The sequence below is a fragment of the Mus caroli genome, unplaced genomic scaffold (assembly GCF_978045245.1).
Source record: "Mus caroli unplaced genomic scaffold, Mus_caroli_1 scaffold_2, whole genome shotgun sequence".
Classification (NCBI taxonomy): Eukaryota; Metazoa; Chordata; class Mammalia; order Rodentia; family Muridae; genus Mus; species Mus caroli.
Window position 1 is genome coordinate 55,514,563 of NW_028227257.1, and position 17,499 is coordinate 55,532,061.

The following is a 17,499-nucleotide window of genomic DNA, read 5'->3' on the forward strand; positions in this document are numbered from 1 at the left end:
GAATATTTAGGGAATTCATTTCCTATTGTACAATGGGGTGGAGGCCTTCCACATATCAAACATCGACAAGAGTTTGCCAGTAGTAATTCTCAACTTAAAGTACATTTATATTTTATGTGCTAATATAAATCATGATTTCTTTGTGTGGTATCTTTCCATGGTGTATGTATGTGTGTACATGTTTTGTATAGATTCATGCATGCTATGGTGCATGTGTGAAGTTCAGAGGACATCCAGGGCTGTAGGTGGTCCATTTCCACCATGCTTGAGACAGGTCTCTTGTTCACCAGTCTACACTAGGTGAGCTAGTCTGTTTGGTTTCCCAGGTCTCTGCTTTCCATCTATTGGGAGCTTTGGACTTATGAAGTGCTACTGTGCTAAGTTTAAAATGCTGGGGTTCAGACTCTGGTCCTTATGACTGCATAGCAAGCATTCTACCCACTGAGCCATCTCCCCAACCCATAAGGTGAGAACTCTAAATTTCCCTTTAAGTGAATCAAGGTCCAAGATAAGCATTTGGCTGTGGATGCAGGGCTTTATTTAGGTCATGGGGCTTTCTGACCTGCCTGTCTCATTTCTGGCTCCAGCCTTCAACAAGAGTCTTCCAAGGAGAGAATGGAGCATAATGTGACCAGGTAACAAAAATTTCAAGGGAAGAATATGTTCTTAGACTTTAAGAACATATTTAATAAATACGGCATGACTAGCATAAAAGCATGATGCAGTGCAAACTTGTTAACATCAAAAGGCAGGATGTAATGACTTGGATATTTTATTTTGACTTTACATGCGGTGTTAAAAACCCAAAGTACATATTATTTACACATCCACAATACAAGTTTACAAGATATCTATACACGTTAAAGTACTCTATAAAACAGTATAGAGCCACTTCACTTTAGGGTTATTTTTTTATGCCGTACCATTAAAAAAGATACAATCTGTGTTTACCTTTGCACAAATGGATAAAGCATTTAAAATTAAATTAACAGAATAGAGACTAGAATCCATGTTAGAAATTTCAACATAAATACTGATAGAACTCACAGTACAAACTCTAAGGCAGCACAATGTTACAAAATGTTATCGGGGTCACACAGTTACCACGCTGGGATTAATATTGGTAAGGTAAATGCAAACAACATTGTTGGTGGCAGATGTGTAGTGCTTATTGTTGGTTGGTTTAATTGATTATTAAACTGTAATATTTTTAGTTGCAAAGCTGAAGGGTTTCAGCTTTGGAGCTTCCAGAAGATCACAGGGAATCATTTTTCTATAGAAAAGAATGTTCTTGAAGGAAAAGATCAACCGCGTCAGTACTCTACATCCTGTATAAAAATGATCTGGTGTCTTGTACCCCATCCTCCCCCAAGTAATGCAGGCCATCGTCACTGTCCCAAGATATCACTTGAACTCTGCCTGACTGGCTCAGGAGCCTTCCTTGGCTGTGGACATTTCTAGAGTAAGTTAGGTAAATGACTGGGTGATGTGCAGTGGGTTAACCAAAGCTGTCAGTAGGCTACACACCTGCAGCCATCAGTGGGCTCTGCCAAGCTACATAGAAACGACTCTAGACATGGTTTCCGCAGGTGCCACATTCTCTGGGAACCCTCATCTGACTTCACATTATCAGAACAGCAGGGGATGGAATGTTTATCATGGCAAGGGTGGGTGCTGCTTCTGATCCTGGAGGGAAGGGGCGCGTTGCTCAACAACAAATCGCTCTAGGTTGCTTTATGACTGTATAAGAAGTCTTCAGGTGCTGGCTGCAAAACATTTACAAGTGGCACATGGGAAATGATGCTTTGTAGTGGAAACACTCAACATACCGCGGAACTTCTACCACTCGCGTGAATAAGGCACAAAATGCACAGATCCAGGTAAACTCACATGTGGTATTTACATTTCACTGTCACTGCCTGCATGACTCATGAGCAAAATCCTCACAGGACACACATGGAGGAAGGATCACCAAGAGCTCTACAGATCCTCCCTGCTAAGCCAACTGTAATTCCTGTTCTGTCTGTCTTTTTCTGTCTGTCTCTTTCTTTTGTCCTACTTTTGGTTTCTCTTTCGCCTTGGGAGTTGGGGGTGAGAGGAGTTAAGAGAGGGAATTTTTTACTGTATGGAAAATAAAATAACACAATCAAAATAAACGCCTGTAAGTGTGTCCGAGGTTGAGTAGCGTGCCCCAGGCTTTGATTCACAGTGGACAGGTAAATGTTACTACTGAATACTGGTAGATACATCAAGGATACCTCTTAATTTCTCTAAGTTCTTAAGCTGGCAAGGCTGAAATAGACGTTCTGATGGATAGCAGCACAAAATTATTTAGAACGCTTAAATGTTCTGACACCGGATACCACATAGGTTATGTCAATCACTTGACAGTCAGAGAAGCCTTGTCTAGTCCTTATCAGAGCCCAACACGATGGACCGGTGTAGGAGGATGTTAGTGCCTGTTCAGTCATGCTTACTGTAAACAACTCCACAGTACAAAGATGCAATGGGCACCTAAATCAATGCTAATGGGTAGATCTCTCTCTCTCTCTCCCTCTCTCTCTCTCTCTCTCTCTCTCTCTCTCTCTCTCTCTCTCTCACACACACACACACACCCCTCTCTTAACACAGTTTGTTGGTGGCATTGAAAAACAAAACAAAACAAAACAAAACAAAACAAAACAAAACAGTGCCACACCAGAAAAAAAAATTGCTACAGTTTGGGTCAAAGACTGAATTTTCAGCAAACTGCTTGGTAATCTCCAAGCTCATTTTGTTTTGAGACATTCCCATCTTTCCATTTTGACATTTGTGCAAGAGGCAAGGTGAATGCATACATATTAAAATGTTCACATTGAATGGGAAGACCACACAGAATGGCAGTCTACATTGAACCCATTTTCAAGTATTTGTTCAGTCTTCTGAGTACTGTATCAGCTCTTTACACTGGTGAAGGGAGCCTTCGCTGGCGACACATCCCTTCGGCTTCAAACGAAAGAAATGGAATGAGCAGGACCTCCCTTCGTTTCCGGCAAGTACACAGAAGCCTTGCTGTAGTAGCTACATGTGGCAAGTTCTGGTGTTACCAAAGTGACAGAGTTTCTTTGGCTACTTGTTTCTCTTAAAATACAAGCAGGTATCTCATCTGAAGGTACCCTCACAGCTTCCTCGAAACAGCAGAGACAGGATAAAGCCACACGGGAATAGCACACTTGAGGCCTAGTACGTATACTTGTTCAGTGGTCTGACAGATGTGGTTTGCGGAACAAAGGAAGGCTTTGGTGGCACATCAGGTTTTAAGGATGGTGTCCTCTTTAGTCCCGTCCTGGGGAGGGTGCCATTACTGGTATAGCTGCTCTGTCTGGAGAGGGAGGGCTGTAGATGAACACTCACCGGTGTCCCCTGAATATAGTCCACCTTCGCCCCTGTTGGGGTGGGCATATAGCCTCCACGGTTCATACTCGGCTGTCTAGATAACAAAACACCATTTGGTGAGTTTAAGTTTTTAGGCACGGCAGATATAGAGTGCCTCTGGGAGGAATTTTTGTGATAACCCCTTTGTCTTTCCAGAGAAGTCATTGGCACCCCAGGAGTGGTGGGGACATCTACTCTCTTGGTTGGACTATTTCTGGGGAGTGTGGAGGGAGGGGAGTACAGAGATGCCTCCCGGTTAGGGACCTTGGGTGGGACCTCAGCCATTGGTCCCACTGGGTCCAGCATGAGGGTTTGATGAGCCATATGGATCTCTCCCAGGATGGCTTTGGGGTTACTGTTTGGGTCATTTAGATGCTTCAGGAGATCATTGAGGGTATTCCTGGAATCCACAGACCGCCGGTGCTCCCGCTTACTGGATGACTTCGTAAGAGGGTGATCCATGCTCTGAAGCTTCTTTTCGGCTTTGTGGGCATTCGAGTTTGAGAAGGATGTATTGTAGTCGTGAGTGGCGTTTGGAAGAACGATGGCACTGGGGATATGCCCGTGACTCAATGGGGAATGGGGTGGAGGACTAGAAGGAAAAAACTGGGGGTGTTCTTTCCTTGAAGCACCGTGGCCGTGGGCCTTCTCAGAGTGGCTCTTCATGGCCTGCAGGGTCTTCTGGTGGAGGACAGGTGTGGATTCCGGCGTGGGGAGAGCAGCCAGCTCGGGAGGCTGGCCTCTGTGCTCCACGGCCATGGACTTTGTATCCGTGTTTGGTGGCAGTTCCTTCCGACTGGTCAGCAGGTTGCTGTAGAGTTTGGGAGAATCAATGTTCTGCTGGTATTCCTTGACGGGGCTGTCAAAGAGGCCATTCAGCTTGGCAAAGCTTCCGCTGGAGTCTGTACACGACTGGGCGGATTCTGCGTCTTTATGGATCTTTCTGTTCTTCCGCATGAACATGTCACGGTAGCAGTATACGGCCACTCCTGCGATGAACGCGCCCAAGACAAAAGCGGCAAACACGCAGGTGATGAGGACATTCATGTGGACCATCTGGTTGGATTCTCCAGACTGGACTTCCCACCGTACACCTGCAACAGACACGGGAAGGCTTTGAACAAAATGCTTTAAAAAAAAACCTATTAAATATAAAATAGCTTATACTGAATCAATATACTACCTTCAAACTCCATATGCCTAGCTTACGAGAGCAAGAAGACATCAAACTTTCACAGTATCCCACCCCCTGCCCCCTGAAGTCACAATAAAATTTCCAGAAACATGTATGCTTGCTGTTCAAGTCTTTGGTGTAGACTTCTCTCTCCTTTCACCCCATCTCTTACACAGTTGTTAGGAATTTTAAGAGTTTCTATCTAGAGAGCAGAGTTAGAACAGTTCAGGAAACATGTACCTTATGATGCTCATCTAAGTCTTAAACCAGGATTAAAGAGTTGCTGCTGGGGTTAAGCAAAGGTCCAAATTAACAAACACACACATCACGCTCCAATAGCTATGCTAATACAGTTGGGTTAACTGGGACAGAAACGTAACTGGTCACAAGCACAAAGCAAGAACTTGGTCAGTGTTAAGTACAAATGTACACTCGTGCATTTGTCTTCACGTTCTGTTTTGAAATTTCATCTTGGGATGAAATATTCATAAAGTATCTACTATGTAAGGACACTGGACAGGGTAAGAAAATAATTCTCTATATATTAGTTTAAGAATATCCTTAAATTATCTGGAGGCATTTGAGAAATACTTAAATTAGACCTAGAAAGGGAAGAGTGAGTTAGTTTGTAATTATTGGAAATTTTAATGCAACCACAGACATCTAACAATCGGTCAGCGAAACGTTAGGCGTAGAGGTATTCAAGTCTGTTACATGTTCTACATGCAGCCAACTGAGTCAGAGGGACTGGGAAGGTTCTCTGGCATTAAGTTAGTAATAAGGCCCTTGAATATTAGTTGCTTTCAATCAGTTGTCAAAGCTGTTGAATTTAATGGTGTTGTGAAAGACCAGGAGAGAAAAGAACAAAGAAATGGTATTACTGAAAGAAATCAAAACAGAAATAATGATTATAAAATTGTTTGCAATGAAAATATAAATAAAACAAAACAAAATCAACAGAAGTAAATCATAAGTGACAAGGCAGTGCCATAGAACTGGCAGGAAACCTGATACCGTAGCTTACACACAAGGGCACAGACACTTTTTTTTTTCTAGAGTATTAAATCTTACAAGCAAATTGATCATACAGCTTTTAAACTTCACCTATTATGGGCTGAACGTAGTAATTACAGATAAGTACTATGCCACCCTTTGCCACTTGTGGCATTTGGACAACTTGTCACCCTGCATATCTTTTCCACATTACATCTGCAGATGAAGCTAAGAAGGGGCTGAGACAGCCTCCCAGATAAAAATATTTGGTAACAGGTATTTATCATCTGCGAGCTTTTGTCCTTTGATATTGAGAGGGTGACCCTCAGAATCCTCTGATATTCAGCAGGCTCTCAGCATCTGCCAGCAGAACCCAATACAGATTAGATTGTCTGAGTGGCTGTCTCAGGAGCCATGTTGTGGGCAGGAATGCACTCAGACTTAAAAACCACAGGAGAGCAAAGTCACTGTGGCCAGAGGGACTGTGGCTCTACTTTAGTTTCACCTCTGAGAGCCAGGCTAGGGATCAGGTTTCCATGCAGTCAGAGATGAAGTGCCTGGCCAGGCCTTACCCTTTGGGATACCTGATATAGTATCAGTAAAATCAGAAGTGTTTGGGTCATCTTGAACTACAAATTTCCGGGAGCTCGTCAGTTTAGGTCTCCAGGTATCAATCACTTTAGATGTAATTTCTGGGCTACTTGCCACAGTGGTAACAGAAGATGAGGATACCTCCATGTCTGTGGTGGCAAACAGATGACCATTAACATGGCTAGCGTCAAGAAGACTTTTCTGATTGCATCCTTGCATTTGAAAGTCACGTACGTGTTCTCAGAAATCCTGTCCTAGAATTTGGTAAAAGCCCCCTCAAGGGAACGAGACCAGATTTTTTTTTCTTTTTCTTGCAAGAGAGATGTAAAAACTAAAAGCTGACAATGAAGATACATTATGCAGATTTCCAAAGTAAAAGACAGGTGAACATTCCTACTGAAGCCTCCTCGTGGAAAAGTATCGTAAGCCCCAACTTGGGCAGACCCTGGCTCTCTCCAGCTAGCTCTCGGGATCATTTAATTTATTTGTGATGTGTAATGTACAGAGGACCTTTGTGAATGGCTGGGGTCTCTATATGCTTTCCTTCCCTGGAGAAGCTATAATGGAATTACATTTAGAAAATATCTGGTCAGGTCCAAGTAAACACTTGGTCTTGGACCTGATAAACCTGTTCTACCTAAGAGGCCGCCACTCTGCTTCCCCAAGGCCTCTCTGTCCATTTGTAGGTTTCTCAATGCACTGAGAGACTCCATCCACAGTGCAGCACAAACCTTGCTGTGTTGTCCGAAATACCTGGGGAGTTTCTTCCAAAGAGTTAGCAGTAACCCATGCACGAGCAATGGGATGTATACACTGACTAAGGATGCTGGGATACATGAGATAGGCCACCCTTTTCTCCCCCCTGAGGGATGAAACTGATGTGACCCCTAACGCAGCAGAGTCTGAAGAACAACTGAACCTTTCCGTGTCTATTGCGAGCTTTAGCCTAGTAGATGTCCATGACTATATAAGCATACGCTTTTAGACACGGTATGGACTGACCTAATAGTTACAGGAAGAGACCTCGAAACAAACACAGACAGATGTGCATGGAGACCCCACGGTACATCTTTGAAAATCAAAATCCAGCTTCATTCAACTGAAGCTAGCTTCTTTCACACCACTGAGAACACAACATTCAGAGATTCCTGGGATTGCCACAAAAACATTCAAAAAAAGATCTTTAGAACTTAAAAATACACATTTTTGAAAAATGTGTATTGTTCATTCCTTGTTTGTATGAAAGGTGGGGAGAGAAGGGGAAAATTATGCAATTCTGTCATCCATGGATAGAGATGGCCAGAGGGAGCATTCACAATGCAAAGGGTCGAGAGAAGGGAGCTGGGCGGCTGGCGTGCAATTGAAATGCAGAATATGTCACCCCATTGGACTTTCCTTAAGGATGTGCCTTGGTCAATGATGAACCATTCCATGCTACACACGGGTGGAGGGCTGAGTAAGAAAACATCTCTCAGGACCTTCAGAGGGTTATGAGTCAAAGCAGAAAAATGGAGGGCTGCCAAACTGCGCAAAAGGAGGGGTGGGGTGGGGAAGAGGGGCAGAAAATGCTGAACTGAAGGAAAGAAAAGACTGTTAATTCAAAAAAATTAAAAAAAACTAACCAGATGTTGGACCGCCAAATATTTTGTAATCTGGTGTAGTTGAAGGAGGCAAACTTTCTAAAGGGATCAAAGGAACACGTCATCAGTGAAGAGTAACGGAAAGAAAGCACGAACTCCAAGTAACAGAGAAAAGTCCAAAGAAAAGACTACAAACTAGAAGTTTACTGGTTACACTATCTTTCTCTATACTGTTTATTTACAAAAGTGCAAATGGCGAAGGAAACGAAAAACTCAGAATCTCTTCTAAGGGACCCCCATGACCAAAGAGCTCAGCTTTTTCCAAGTTTACGTTAAATGCTAGGTGGTATGTGTCCCGAGTCATTATCAAGGCTGGTTGTAAAATAATGTTTGCGTGCAAAGTGTGGTCCAAAGGAGTAGCAGAGGGCAGGGAGGCGTCTGTCTTACCGTGGCAGTCCCCTAGGTGGGCCGTGTTGCCATACTCCGTGTCCTGTTCATATCCTCCAGCGCTGTGGTTATGGAAAGCAAAGAAGTCTTCAGTTAACAGCCTTCATAGGGACAAGGGACAACCAGGACAGAGCCGAGAATACAGACTGGTTAGTCAGAGTCAGCAGAGAGAGTGCACTAACGATTCAACACGCTTGCCAACGGAATTAGTTTAACAAGGGTGCCTAAGAGAGCAAAACTGTCTCTCTTCACAATCTACTGCCCTCAAGGCTTGTTGTATCTAAATCTCATTCCCCTCTCAAATTTTAGATCTTCTTTTTAAAAACTCCCCTCCCCCCCACACACCAGAACAAGAAATGAAGGAAAAGAAAAGCAGTAGAGGTGGGGCTAAAGCATTTTGTTTTTAAGCTGTTGCTGCCCTGAGAGAAAATGGCTTGGAGGTCCAGTGTACTTACAGCATCCCGAGGGTCACTCTCTCACAAACTCCCTGGCTTAACCAACCACAGTACGGGTCACGAGATGCAATGCAAGACCTGGAGAAAAAAACAAACAAACCGTGATGTGGATCCTTCTTATGCGCACAGGACTTGCCACTGAGAGAGCAGGAATGCATAGGAACAAGGGGGCTTACTTTTTACACGATCCGTAGCGCTCACAGCGGCTGAGTGGGATGCGGACCACGCAGCTAGAGAAGGCCACGTATAAAGCATGGTGATCCTTGTCCAGCTGTAATGAGACCACCTTTCTGTCCTCCTCACTCTCGGCGCTGCACCTATGTGGTGGTTACATTTTGGAAACATACACTGAAGTCAAGCCTGCAGCAACTCATACAAGAGGCGTGATTTGGCAGCCAACCAAACCAAGTGCCTAATTTGAGAAATAATAATGATGGGATATATAGCTCTATGATTTTGTGTGTGTGTGTGTGTGTGTGTGTGTGTGTGTGTGTGTAGATGATTACATTTCAGGCTGAACAAAGAAAGGGTCTTTAAAATTGCTTTCCTGGCTGAATGGGGTTGCAGCTGTGAAGGACTTGTCAGACTCTAGAAAACTAGAAAGGATGGCATTCTAATGCGTTTAAATCCTCCCACGCTAGAGGCCTCTGGGTGTCTCCTGTATTCAACTTCCCTCGCTCACTCTTTATGTGCTTGAATTGTCCAAACTATCTTGCTAAACTCTAAGTATACTCTCTGTGTGCATGCTTACGACCAACTGTGCCACATGCAGCATCCCAAAATAGATCTGCAAGGTAAGACAGTGCTAAAATATTCTCATTTGTCACAGGTGAGGAAGGGGGGGATGCCTTATTTTTAAACTCATCAGCTGTTCACCCTCCTGGCCCCAGTGGGCTTACAAAAACAAACAAGGCTGAAAAGCATTTCAATGGGGGGAGGTAAATAATAAAGAAGAAATAAACCCCAAATGGAACCTGTAAAAAGCACCACTAATTAAGAAGTCTGAAAGGAAAATGGCCAGATGAGAAAATGGCCAGTCATTTTTTGGGGGGCGGGGGAAGGGTGGTGGTAGGGCTAAAAAGAATTCTCTCAAAGCATACTTACTTGGCTGGGTTATAAGCTTCAATCTCTTCGAGTAACACACTGTCATTCAGAGAGAAAGGACTGGTCTTTGCCAAAACTTTAAGTACCACGCCAGCTTCAGAGCCAACAAAGATGACTGTGTAGTTTTGGTATGGCCCCGCTGAACGGTCCACTTCGATGGCTGTCAACCTGTACCTAGTGGGGGAAAGAGGCGGGTCAGATCAGGAGGCCTGTGACAGGAGAAAAGGGTAGGAGTCGACGACCTGTGTGTGGTCTCACCTGACCCGTGTCTTTGTGAACCAGGGCTCATCGGCAATGGGTGGGACGGCAGAGTCCATCAGCGGGTGGGACTTGATGAAAGCCAGGGTATCATCTGGAAAGTCGATGGAGGTCTTGTAAGCTTCTGCGAGGCCGTGTTTGGCACAACAGCCAGGCCTGAAACGAAAACAGCAGCTTTTGATCATTTTCTCGCATGCTGGATTTAAGGGGTAAGCACACATTCTGTAGAGAAGGGGTCAAGAAAGGAAGAAGGGGCAGAGAAACTAGAGCAATAATGTCATTTCCCAGAATTTTATGGGCATTTGCAGAGCCAAATGCACAGGGCATCACAGGATAACATGTATTGGTCTCGGAGGGATGCTCTGCTGGGGTGGGAGGCTGAATGACAGATGTTAAGATGGTTCTGATGTTCATTAGGGGGAGGGAGGCTGTTTAATAAAACAAACCTTTGCCTCTTTTCTTTACCTTGGTTTTGGTACTTTGTCTTCGGGAACCGCTGTCCAAACAGAGTCTGGGGTTTTCTGCTCTTTGAACCGCCCTTTGAACACTTTCTCAATGTCGTCCATGCTAAAGGCACAGACTGCAGAACCAGGAATGCTGAAAAGTGATACAATCATAAGGAGGAGGCTGACCGTGGGGGCCATGCCCAGTTCCCACAGGGAGTACGGAGCCCCTGTGTGTGTGTGTGTGGGGGGGCAGGGTTCTGCTTGTTCCCACCTGTTGAGCTGTGTGGTGAAGACCCCAACCACAGTGGGGATGCCATTGATTTGGATTATGTCTGTTATAGACTGCAGGACGTCGAAGTAGAAAAAGGAATCTCCAGGAACGGAGCAGTTCAGCCGAGCCTTAAGGAAGGAAGTCCAGTGTTTCTCCAGGACCCGCTGTGAGCCACCCATGTCGTTTTTACAAATGCGAGCCACACGGGAATACACAGCCTGCCCAGAGACAAGAACCAAGCCATGAGGACTGTGAGCACAGAAGAGGAACACAACAAAATGCTGCCACTCAAGGGAGGGATACAAACAGAAACCAAAGGAAACAAAAGAAAATAGATGTCTGGCGCAGAACAAGCCACCTCCTTCCTGTACTGCCGCACAGTTAGAATGCATGAAGAGCTTTTCTCACTCTGCCAAGCATGCTCCCTGAGACCTGAGCAATCTAGCTTCCCAGCTAGATGAAAACCATGCCTGTGCGTCTGCCTCTAACTTTGTCTACTGCTTCTCATATTATTAATAAGATGTGTGGTCCTTGAATGTGGTCGTAGAAGAGTCTGCAATACTTAAGGGGCACATGGGCTTTTACAGAAACACTCCAAATTGAACAGGGGTTCCCATTCTCCATTCTGCCTTTGACACTGGAAAGGATGAGACCATCAATGGCTTTCTAAAGAGTAAAAAAGGCCTCCACTTTCTATGGTGATAGAAATAAAAATATGAAAGCTTTTGAAAGCCCGAGGAGGCAGCTGTTCCCACTCTAAGCATTGTGAGGTATTTCCCAGCAGTTAGCGTTTCCATCAGCAACCCAGCTCCCTTACTCGCCCTTAAATGCACTCAAGTGAGCCCTTTGAAACAACACAGGAGAGTACCCATCACCCTTCCAGAGTGGGTGGGATTTCGTTCAGTTTAAGTCCACACTGTGCACATCAAACACATATACTTGCCTTGCCTAAGTTATTATGCTCCACGGCGATTTCTCTGAAGAAGAAATAGACGTAGTTTCCATATTCTATGGCATGAAGGAAGTGTGGTTCTGAAAGAGAATTGAAATTCTTGAAGGATAATTCAGTCAGGGTGAGACCCCCCAACCGCTGGCTCTGTTTATACACCATACTTGGAGCCATGATTCTAAGGCATCCCGATATGGGCGTGTTCAAGCTTCAAGAGCCTGTGTCTTTAAAGTCAGCTAATGGACTGTAAAAAAGAAAAAGGCCTGCAGCGAACTGAGCTACAGCAAAGGTCTTTGTTTTAACAGATTTATTCATTAACCTCTTTAACGAGGGAAGAAAATCTCATATTGAGAATTTTTTAAAACCCTTGATTTTCAGAATTTAATGAACAAGATGGCTCTATAAATATGAACTCATCAATTCTCACTAATAAAGTTCCAAAATGGGTAGACGTGTATAGGAAGGTAGTATGGTGGTATGAGAGGTTGTGCTGTAAGCATTTGGAGTTAGGACAACTTGTCACACAAAGACAAAGCATCTCTTGTCTGCTTTTGCTTTGGCCACTTGCATGACTGCCTGAACGAACTTATTCCCTGACACATCCACTAGTCTGCTCATTCCCTGCCAATGTCATAGTTAATAAGCAAAACTCCATGTGCTCATTCTAGATGAGCAAAGTTATGCTCTGAACTTCCCGTTGGCCTTGGCTGCTGCTCCCAGTTAAGCCTTCTAACTCTTCCCCCAAACCCCAAGGCAACGCTCCTTTGGGCACCTTTGATCCATTTGGAATCGTATTTTATTGTGCGAAGGGCAGATCCATCTCCCATGCTTCTGTAAATGACAGCATCACTGGCCAGGAAATCAGCCACTGTGGCAGAATAGAGTTTTCCATCTGAAACCAAAGTTATAATTTGGTAAAATAACCATGATTACTTATAGGGTGTTAGCACAGCTACCCTCTGCAATGTTTCACCTGGCACCATTAGCTACGCAATAAACTACACGAGTGCTCGTCCCTCAACCTCTAACTGGCTGTCCTGTGATATTACCTAATTTTACAGGTGAAGGATCTAAGCACCCAAAATTAAGCGATGTATTCAGGGTCAGTTAATAATAGAGCCACGTGTAAGAATACGTATACTCGTCACTTGTCGCTGAGATACACCTGTTGTTTTTTTCACGTATTCTTCTTAATAATTTGTTCACAGGCTTTAGCCTTTGAAACGTTTGTGTCAAGGTCTATATCCAAGGTATGAGCTGTGTCTTCCTTTACATTCTCTTGCAAATTCAATGCCATTAATCAGTGATATTCAAAACACTGTAGCTTCTTACCAGCAAAGAGGGCGACATTGGTTTGTCGGGCATCAAACGGGCATCGTGCCAGGCCACTAATTTCTTCCCCATCATACTCTAAGGTTCTCAACTGCAAGAGGAAAAAAAAATCACTTGTGTCACATCTGTTCAATGTATTTGTTTGAAGGTAATATTGCTTTATTTATACTGAAATTCTATTTGAGGGATTCTGTTTTATATTCTCTTATAACGGAGATAAGACAAATCTCTGGGTTACAGCAGAGAAGGCTCAGCTCCAATAGCATACCAGTGAAGGAAATTATAGTTGAGGAGGAAAAAATTCATCTTATAAACGATACTTACCCTATAGTATCTGCACATCGGGTTGAAAGCATTGGTACCACAGACAAAAACCATCTCATCATTTCTTGGGACAAAGACTTTGATGAAGTTGTGGCATTCATCCTAAAGGAAAAACAATCACACGGCAGTCAGACATCTCCCATGGTGATGTCATGGTGGCAAAGCCACCGAGAGGGGACTGTGGCAGGCACCCGTCCACTGCACTCACTTTATGCTTGCCTTTCATAGCACAATTTTCTCGATCCTGTTGTCTGGACCTCCATGTCAGCTTCTAGATTAAGCAAGTAAAATCAGAGTTTAGTGTTAACTGGATGCACTTTGAATGGCGGAGGGCGGGGGGGGGGGGCGTGGGGGGGCGGTGGTGGTGGTGGTGGTGGTGGGGCATTCCTGAAGCTCAGGGGAGTGTGGATACACTCGCCCTCTGTAGCTAGCGGCTCACCTTGCTCGGTATCACCTCTGTTTGGGGGATTTCATTTAAGTTCACTGTATAGACTTGATCCCTGTGGGAAACAAGGCAGTTCAGTCATATCCTGCGAATGCATCAATGCTATATGCTGCTTCTTGTTTCACCTTTACAGATCTGCCATTACTGTGTTTTGAAGATCATCTGGCTTCTCTGTGACTTGAACAAAGTCAACAGGGTACTTTCTCATTAGTGAGATGCTTCTGTGCATTGCTGCAGCCAGGACAAGCACAGCCTTTCTCTCCAGGCTTGGGGCAAACTGACTGGGCATAAGCACAGACATATTTCTGATATTTGCCAGAAAAATTCTAAGTTAAGAAAGAATAAAGAATGATTTCCCCCAACCCCACTGCTTTGGGACAAAATAATGATGTGTGATTTCTGGATGTGACACTGAACGCTTTAACTCTGCTTTCTGTCCTGGTACCCAGCATGCTCTTCATGAGAGTATTTTTTGGCTACTTGCAGTTTTTGATCACAATCACATATTAGTTTTTCATGAACTAGACACATTAATGCAAGCACCACAAGAGAAAAGAATTTTAATCTAATAAACCAACGAAAGGAAAATTACCTGCCAGCAATATAAAGTGTGTCTCGAATTTTCAACATCAGCTGAAAGTCCAGCCTGTGCTGCGATTCGTTGCCTGAAGGGCGTCCTCTAAAAACCGGATATTGCCTTGAATCTGCAAGTAAAAATGGGCTAAACCATCAGTCAGGATTACAGAGCTGAAGAATCAATAGCCAGCATTGATTAGCTGTATATAGTACTTGTAGGAAGGGTTTTAACTAAATTCCTCTCTTAAGGTCTTGAATATAAATTAGTAAAAGATGGAGAATTGTCAGCAAATGGTCTTTTTCTTTTTTACTGAAAATATATAATCTCTATGTCTGGGCTGCTGCAGGATGGTACCCAACAGCACTGGCTCAGTTTCTGCACAGCCGAGGGAAAGACTGCAGATGATCTAATGTGCAAAACATTGTAAAGACATATTAAAATTTGTCTCTGATGCTGAAAATGAATAGACCTAGACAAAGACAAACAAAAGGCTTCCGTTGCAAACGAGGAATGGCTTTGTGTGACTTACAGTGATAGTCAACCGTGTTAAGGGGCTCATCATCTTCTGGGAAGCTGACCGCTCGTAACCTGGAGACCAGAAGGAACAGCACGCAGAACCAAAGCAGAAAGAACCCCATGGTTGGCCAAGAAGAAATCTGAGCTCCCCCTCCTCAGAAGTCCCACTTAGCTACCTAGAAGACAAAAGCATTATGGAAAGACCTTTATGCTGTGGTGGAACTGGTTTCTCATTTGTAGCCGGTTCAAATTTTTGCCCACCTCTTTCTATAGTTCCCTATTTATCAAGAGACCTAGCAGGGGTAGACAGGTATCTGCAAGAACAGACAGAAGGCAGCCCCGAGCCAGGCCTCGCTGAAGCACCTGGTGAGCATATTGATGCTTTTAGTGCATATGCCAGAATTTTGGAGGCAACTCTATGTCATCACAGCAAAGTCTCCAGAACCCCAAACAGAAGTGTTGGCTCCTAACTTGGCAAGGAAGTGGGCAAAAGAGGGATCAGAATTTTAATTAAACTCCAATCTGCATCCCTTCCCCCAGTCCTGAAACACATAGATACAACATGTTTCTTCCTCTCAGGAAAGACCTAAACTGCCTTGAAAAGCCAGAGCTGATGACCTTGTCCTCTGCCACTGTTACCGTAGAGCATCAAACATCTAGATCTAGCTGCTGCAGGTCCAGCATCGCCGCCCAAGTCACAGTTCTATATTCTGAAGTAGGTGTTTTGAAGACCAATGTGGAAAGAGGTCAGTGACCTTGTATTAGGGGGAAAGGGATTGAAAAGAAATAAAACGATTCCGTGAAAACCAATCAGTAAAGCAGGGAGTGACAGAGTAGGCCAGCTGGTCCCCAGCCTCTAGGGACACCTAGATTCTACAGTAAAACCATTCAGACCCAAACCAATACTCTAAGTACACTGCCCTCTTAGGTTTATTGGTTCTGTTTTTGAGCTGTAGGGGGCCTTGGGGACCCTCAAGCTTAACACCTTCCTTTGTTAAATGGGAAAACTAAGGGCTGGCAAAGAGAAGGAATTCACTCTGACGTTCATGGTGACTTTAGAACAAGGCTGGGGTCTAGATCAGGCAGCTGAGTCCCTGACCAGACACGGTGCTCCAAACTAGACCGAGGAAATAAAGGGGCGTGTTTCTTTCAAACAGATGGTATTACAAGGAGACTTTTTGAGAGAAATGGTTATATTCATCCTTTTTATTGAAGTTATGTTTCACAGATATTAAATCACACATTAAATATGTACAGTTACTGTAGATCAATAACCCAATAAAACTATGAGAACAGAGTTAAAAGATCTGTAAATGTTAGCAACTCACTGGGAAAAAAATTGGGTTTTCTGAGCCAATGGGAGAGGCGTGATTGTGAGATTCCAAGGGTATGGCTCTTTACACAACCAAAGCTGTCAATGGTTATTATAATAGCTTCTGTTTGTACACTTAAGAACCATGGGGGCAAGTTATAAATAGCCATCTCAAATTCTGGAGAATACAATCATTCAGTAAATTAAAAACTGTAAATATGCACTGCCCACACGCATTTTCTTTTGAACTAAAGTGTGTCATACATGAGTAAAACTGTATGTTTAAAAAACAGGCCTAGTTCTCTATGGAGAGAATAATGTTTCGAAAAAAACCCTCTGTTGATAGGCAATAGCAGTTAAGTTAATAAACAAAAATGCTTTGCAAAGTATGATGGGGCAGCAATGGTGGCAGCACCATTCTGCACTGAGCTTAGACTGGACAGAACTCTACCATTGCTGGCTAATGGACCCCGGGAACGGGCTTCAATCTCTAAGAGAATCAATCAGACTCCTTATTTATAAAATATGGGAAAAGCACTTCTCACCAAGATAAAAATGAACTAAACGCACAGTAGATTCTGAGCAAAGTTTGAGCTGTGGCTGGCCAGGCTGACCTCAAGAGTCTGGACAAGGTCTGGTGAAAAGAGGAGCTAAAAACGGGTAGCGATTTATCCAACTTTCCTTGCAAATGAAAGACTATTTAAAAATGCTCAAGGACGACGTACAGAATAAATTTTATATCTGGTTCTTACTTGTCAGCCCTTATCAAACTTTCTCTTAAGAATTTTACCAACCCAACTCCAAGGCAGCTCATATTAATTTGTCCTAGTATTTCTGCCTCCTGTTTTCAGTTGTAACAACGAACCTTAATCCCTTTGCTACATCTTCCAAAGCAGCCTCTCCCTGACTTGTTCCTAATGTTTTCTGTTTGTTCAGACCCTAGACAGTTCTAGCAGCCTAAAAAGACTAATGTGCTCTAAGCACCAAGTTTGCCTGTGGCACCAGTCCCAAACTGCATCTTCCGGATGGAAAGTCACTTGGCTCTTTCTGCCCAGAATTGTGAAAAAGGATCTCAAACACTCATTGCTCCTAAAGAAATGTGGAAATACGTGCACAGAAACAGAAAGTTCTGGGAGGCTTTCTTCCTTGGCTCACATCAGCCAGGCAGCATCTCTGCGTCCCAGCACCGGAAGCAGCCCTCATCCACAAGAACTGAAGCCAGGTCATGCTGACTCACAGCTAGCCCCTAGCTATGGCTGAACTGTGACATCCTGTAGCACCTCTGACACTTAAGTCGCCTCTCCCCATACC

General features: G+C 43.9%; 1 protein-coding gene across 13 annotated transcripts in view; it reads right to left on the reverse strand.

Annotated features, from left to right (window-relative positions):
- Nucleotides 1–556: 556 nt before the first annotated feature.
- Sema6d (semaphorin 6D) overlaps nucleotides 557–17,499 on the reverse strand; it is a 58,166-nt gene continuing 41,223 nt past the window's right edge. For 2 of the 13 annotated variants that reach the window (XM_029471717.2, XM_029471712.2), the window contains exons 2-19: nucleotides 14,890–15,052; nucleotides 14,376–14,487; nucleotides 13,778–13,838; nucleotides 13,547–13,609; nucleotides 13,339–13,440; nucleotides 13,015–13,105; nucleotides 12,455–12,574; nucleotides 11,677–11,765; nucleotides 10,734–10,951; nucleotides 10,482–10,613; nucleotides 10,017–10,172; nucleotides 9,759–9,932; nucleotides 8,831–8,971; nucleotides 8,655–8,732; nucleotides 8,200–8,300; nucleotides 7,795–7,851; nucleotides 6,154–6,321; nucleotides 557–4,508 (exon numbers count right to left, since the gene is read on the reverse strand). In XM_029471717.2, the coding sequence (XP_029327577.1) occupies nucleotides 3,220–4,508; nucleotides 6,154–6,321; nucleotides 7,795–7,851; nucleotides 8,200–8,300; nucleotides 8,655–8,732; nucleotides 8,831–8,971; nucleotides 9,759–9,932; nucleotides 10,017–10,172; nucleotides 10,482–10,613; nucleotides 10,734–10,951; nucleotides 11,677–11,765; nucleotides 12,455–12,574; nucleotides 13,015–13,105; nucleotides 13,339–13,440; nucleotides 13,547–13,609; nucleotides 13,778–13,838; nucleotides 14,376–14,487; nucleotides 14,890–14,998 (3,261 nt within the window). In that variant the 5' untranslated portion in view covers nucleotides 14,999–15,052 and the 3' untranslated portion in view covers nucleotides 557–3,219. The remainder of the gene's footprint in view (nucleotides 4,509–6,153; nucleotides 6,322–7,794; nucleotides 7,852–8,199; nucleotides 8,301–8,654; nucleotides 8,733–8,830; nucleotides 8,972–9,758; nucleotides 9,933–10,016; nucleotides 10,173–10,481; nucleotides 10,614–10,733; nucleotides 10,952–11,676; nucleotides 11,766–12,454; nucleotides 12,575–13,014; nucleotides 13,106–13,338; nucleotides 13,441–13,546; nucleotides 13,610–13,777; nucleotides 13,839–14,375; nucleotides 14,488–14,889; nucleotides 15,053–17,499) is intronic. The other 11 variants (XM_085834506.1, XM_029471721.2, XM_021177800.3 and 8 more) reach the window with 11 other exon arrangements.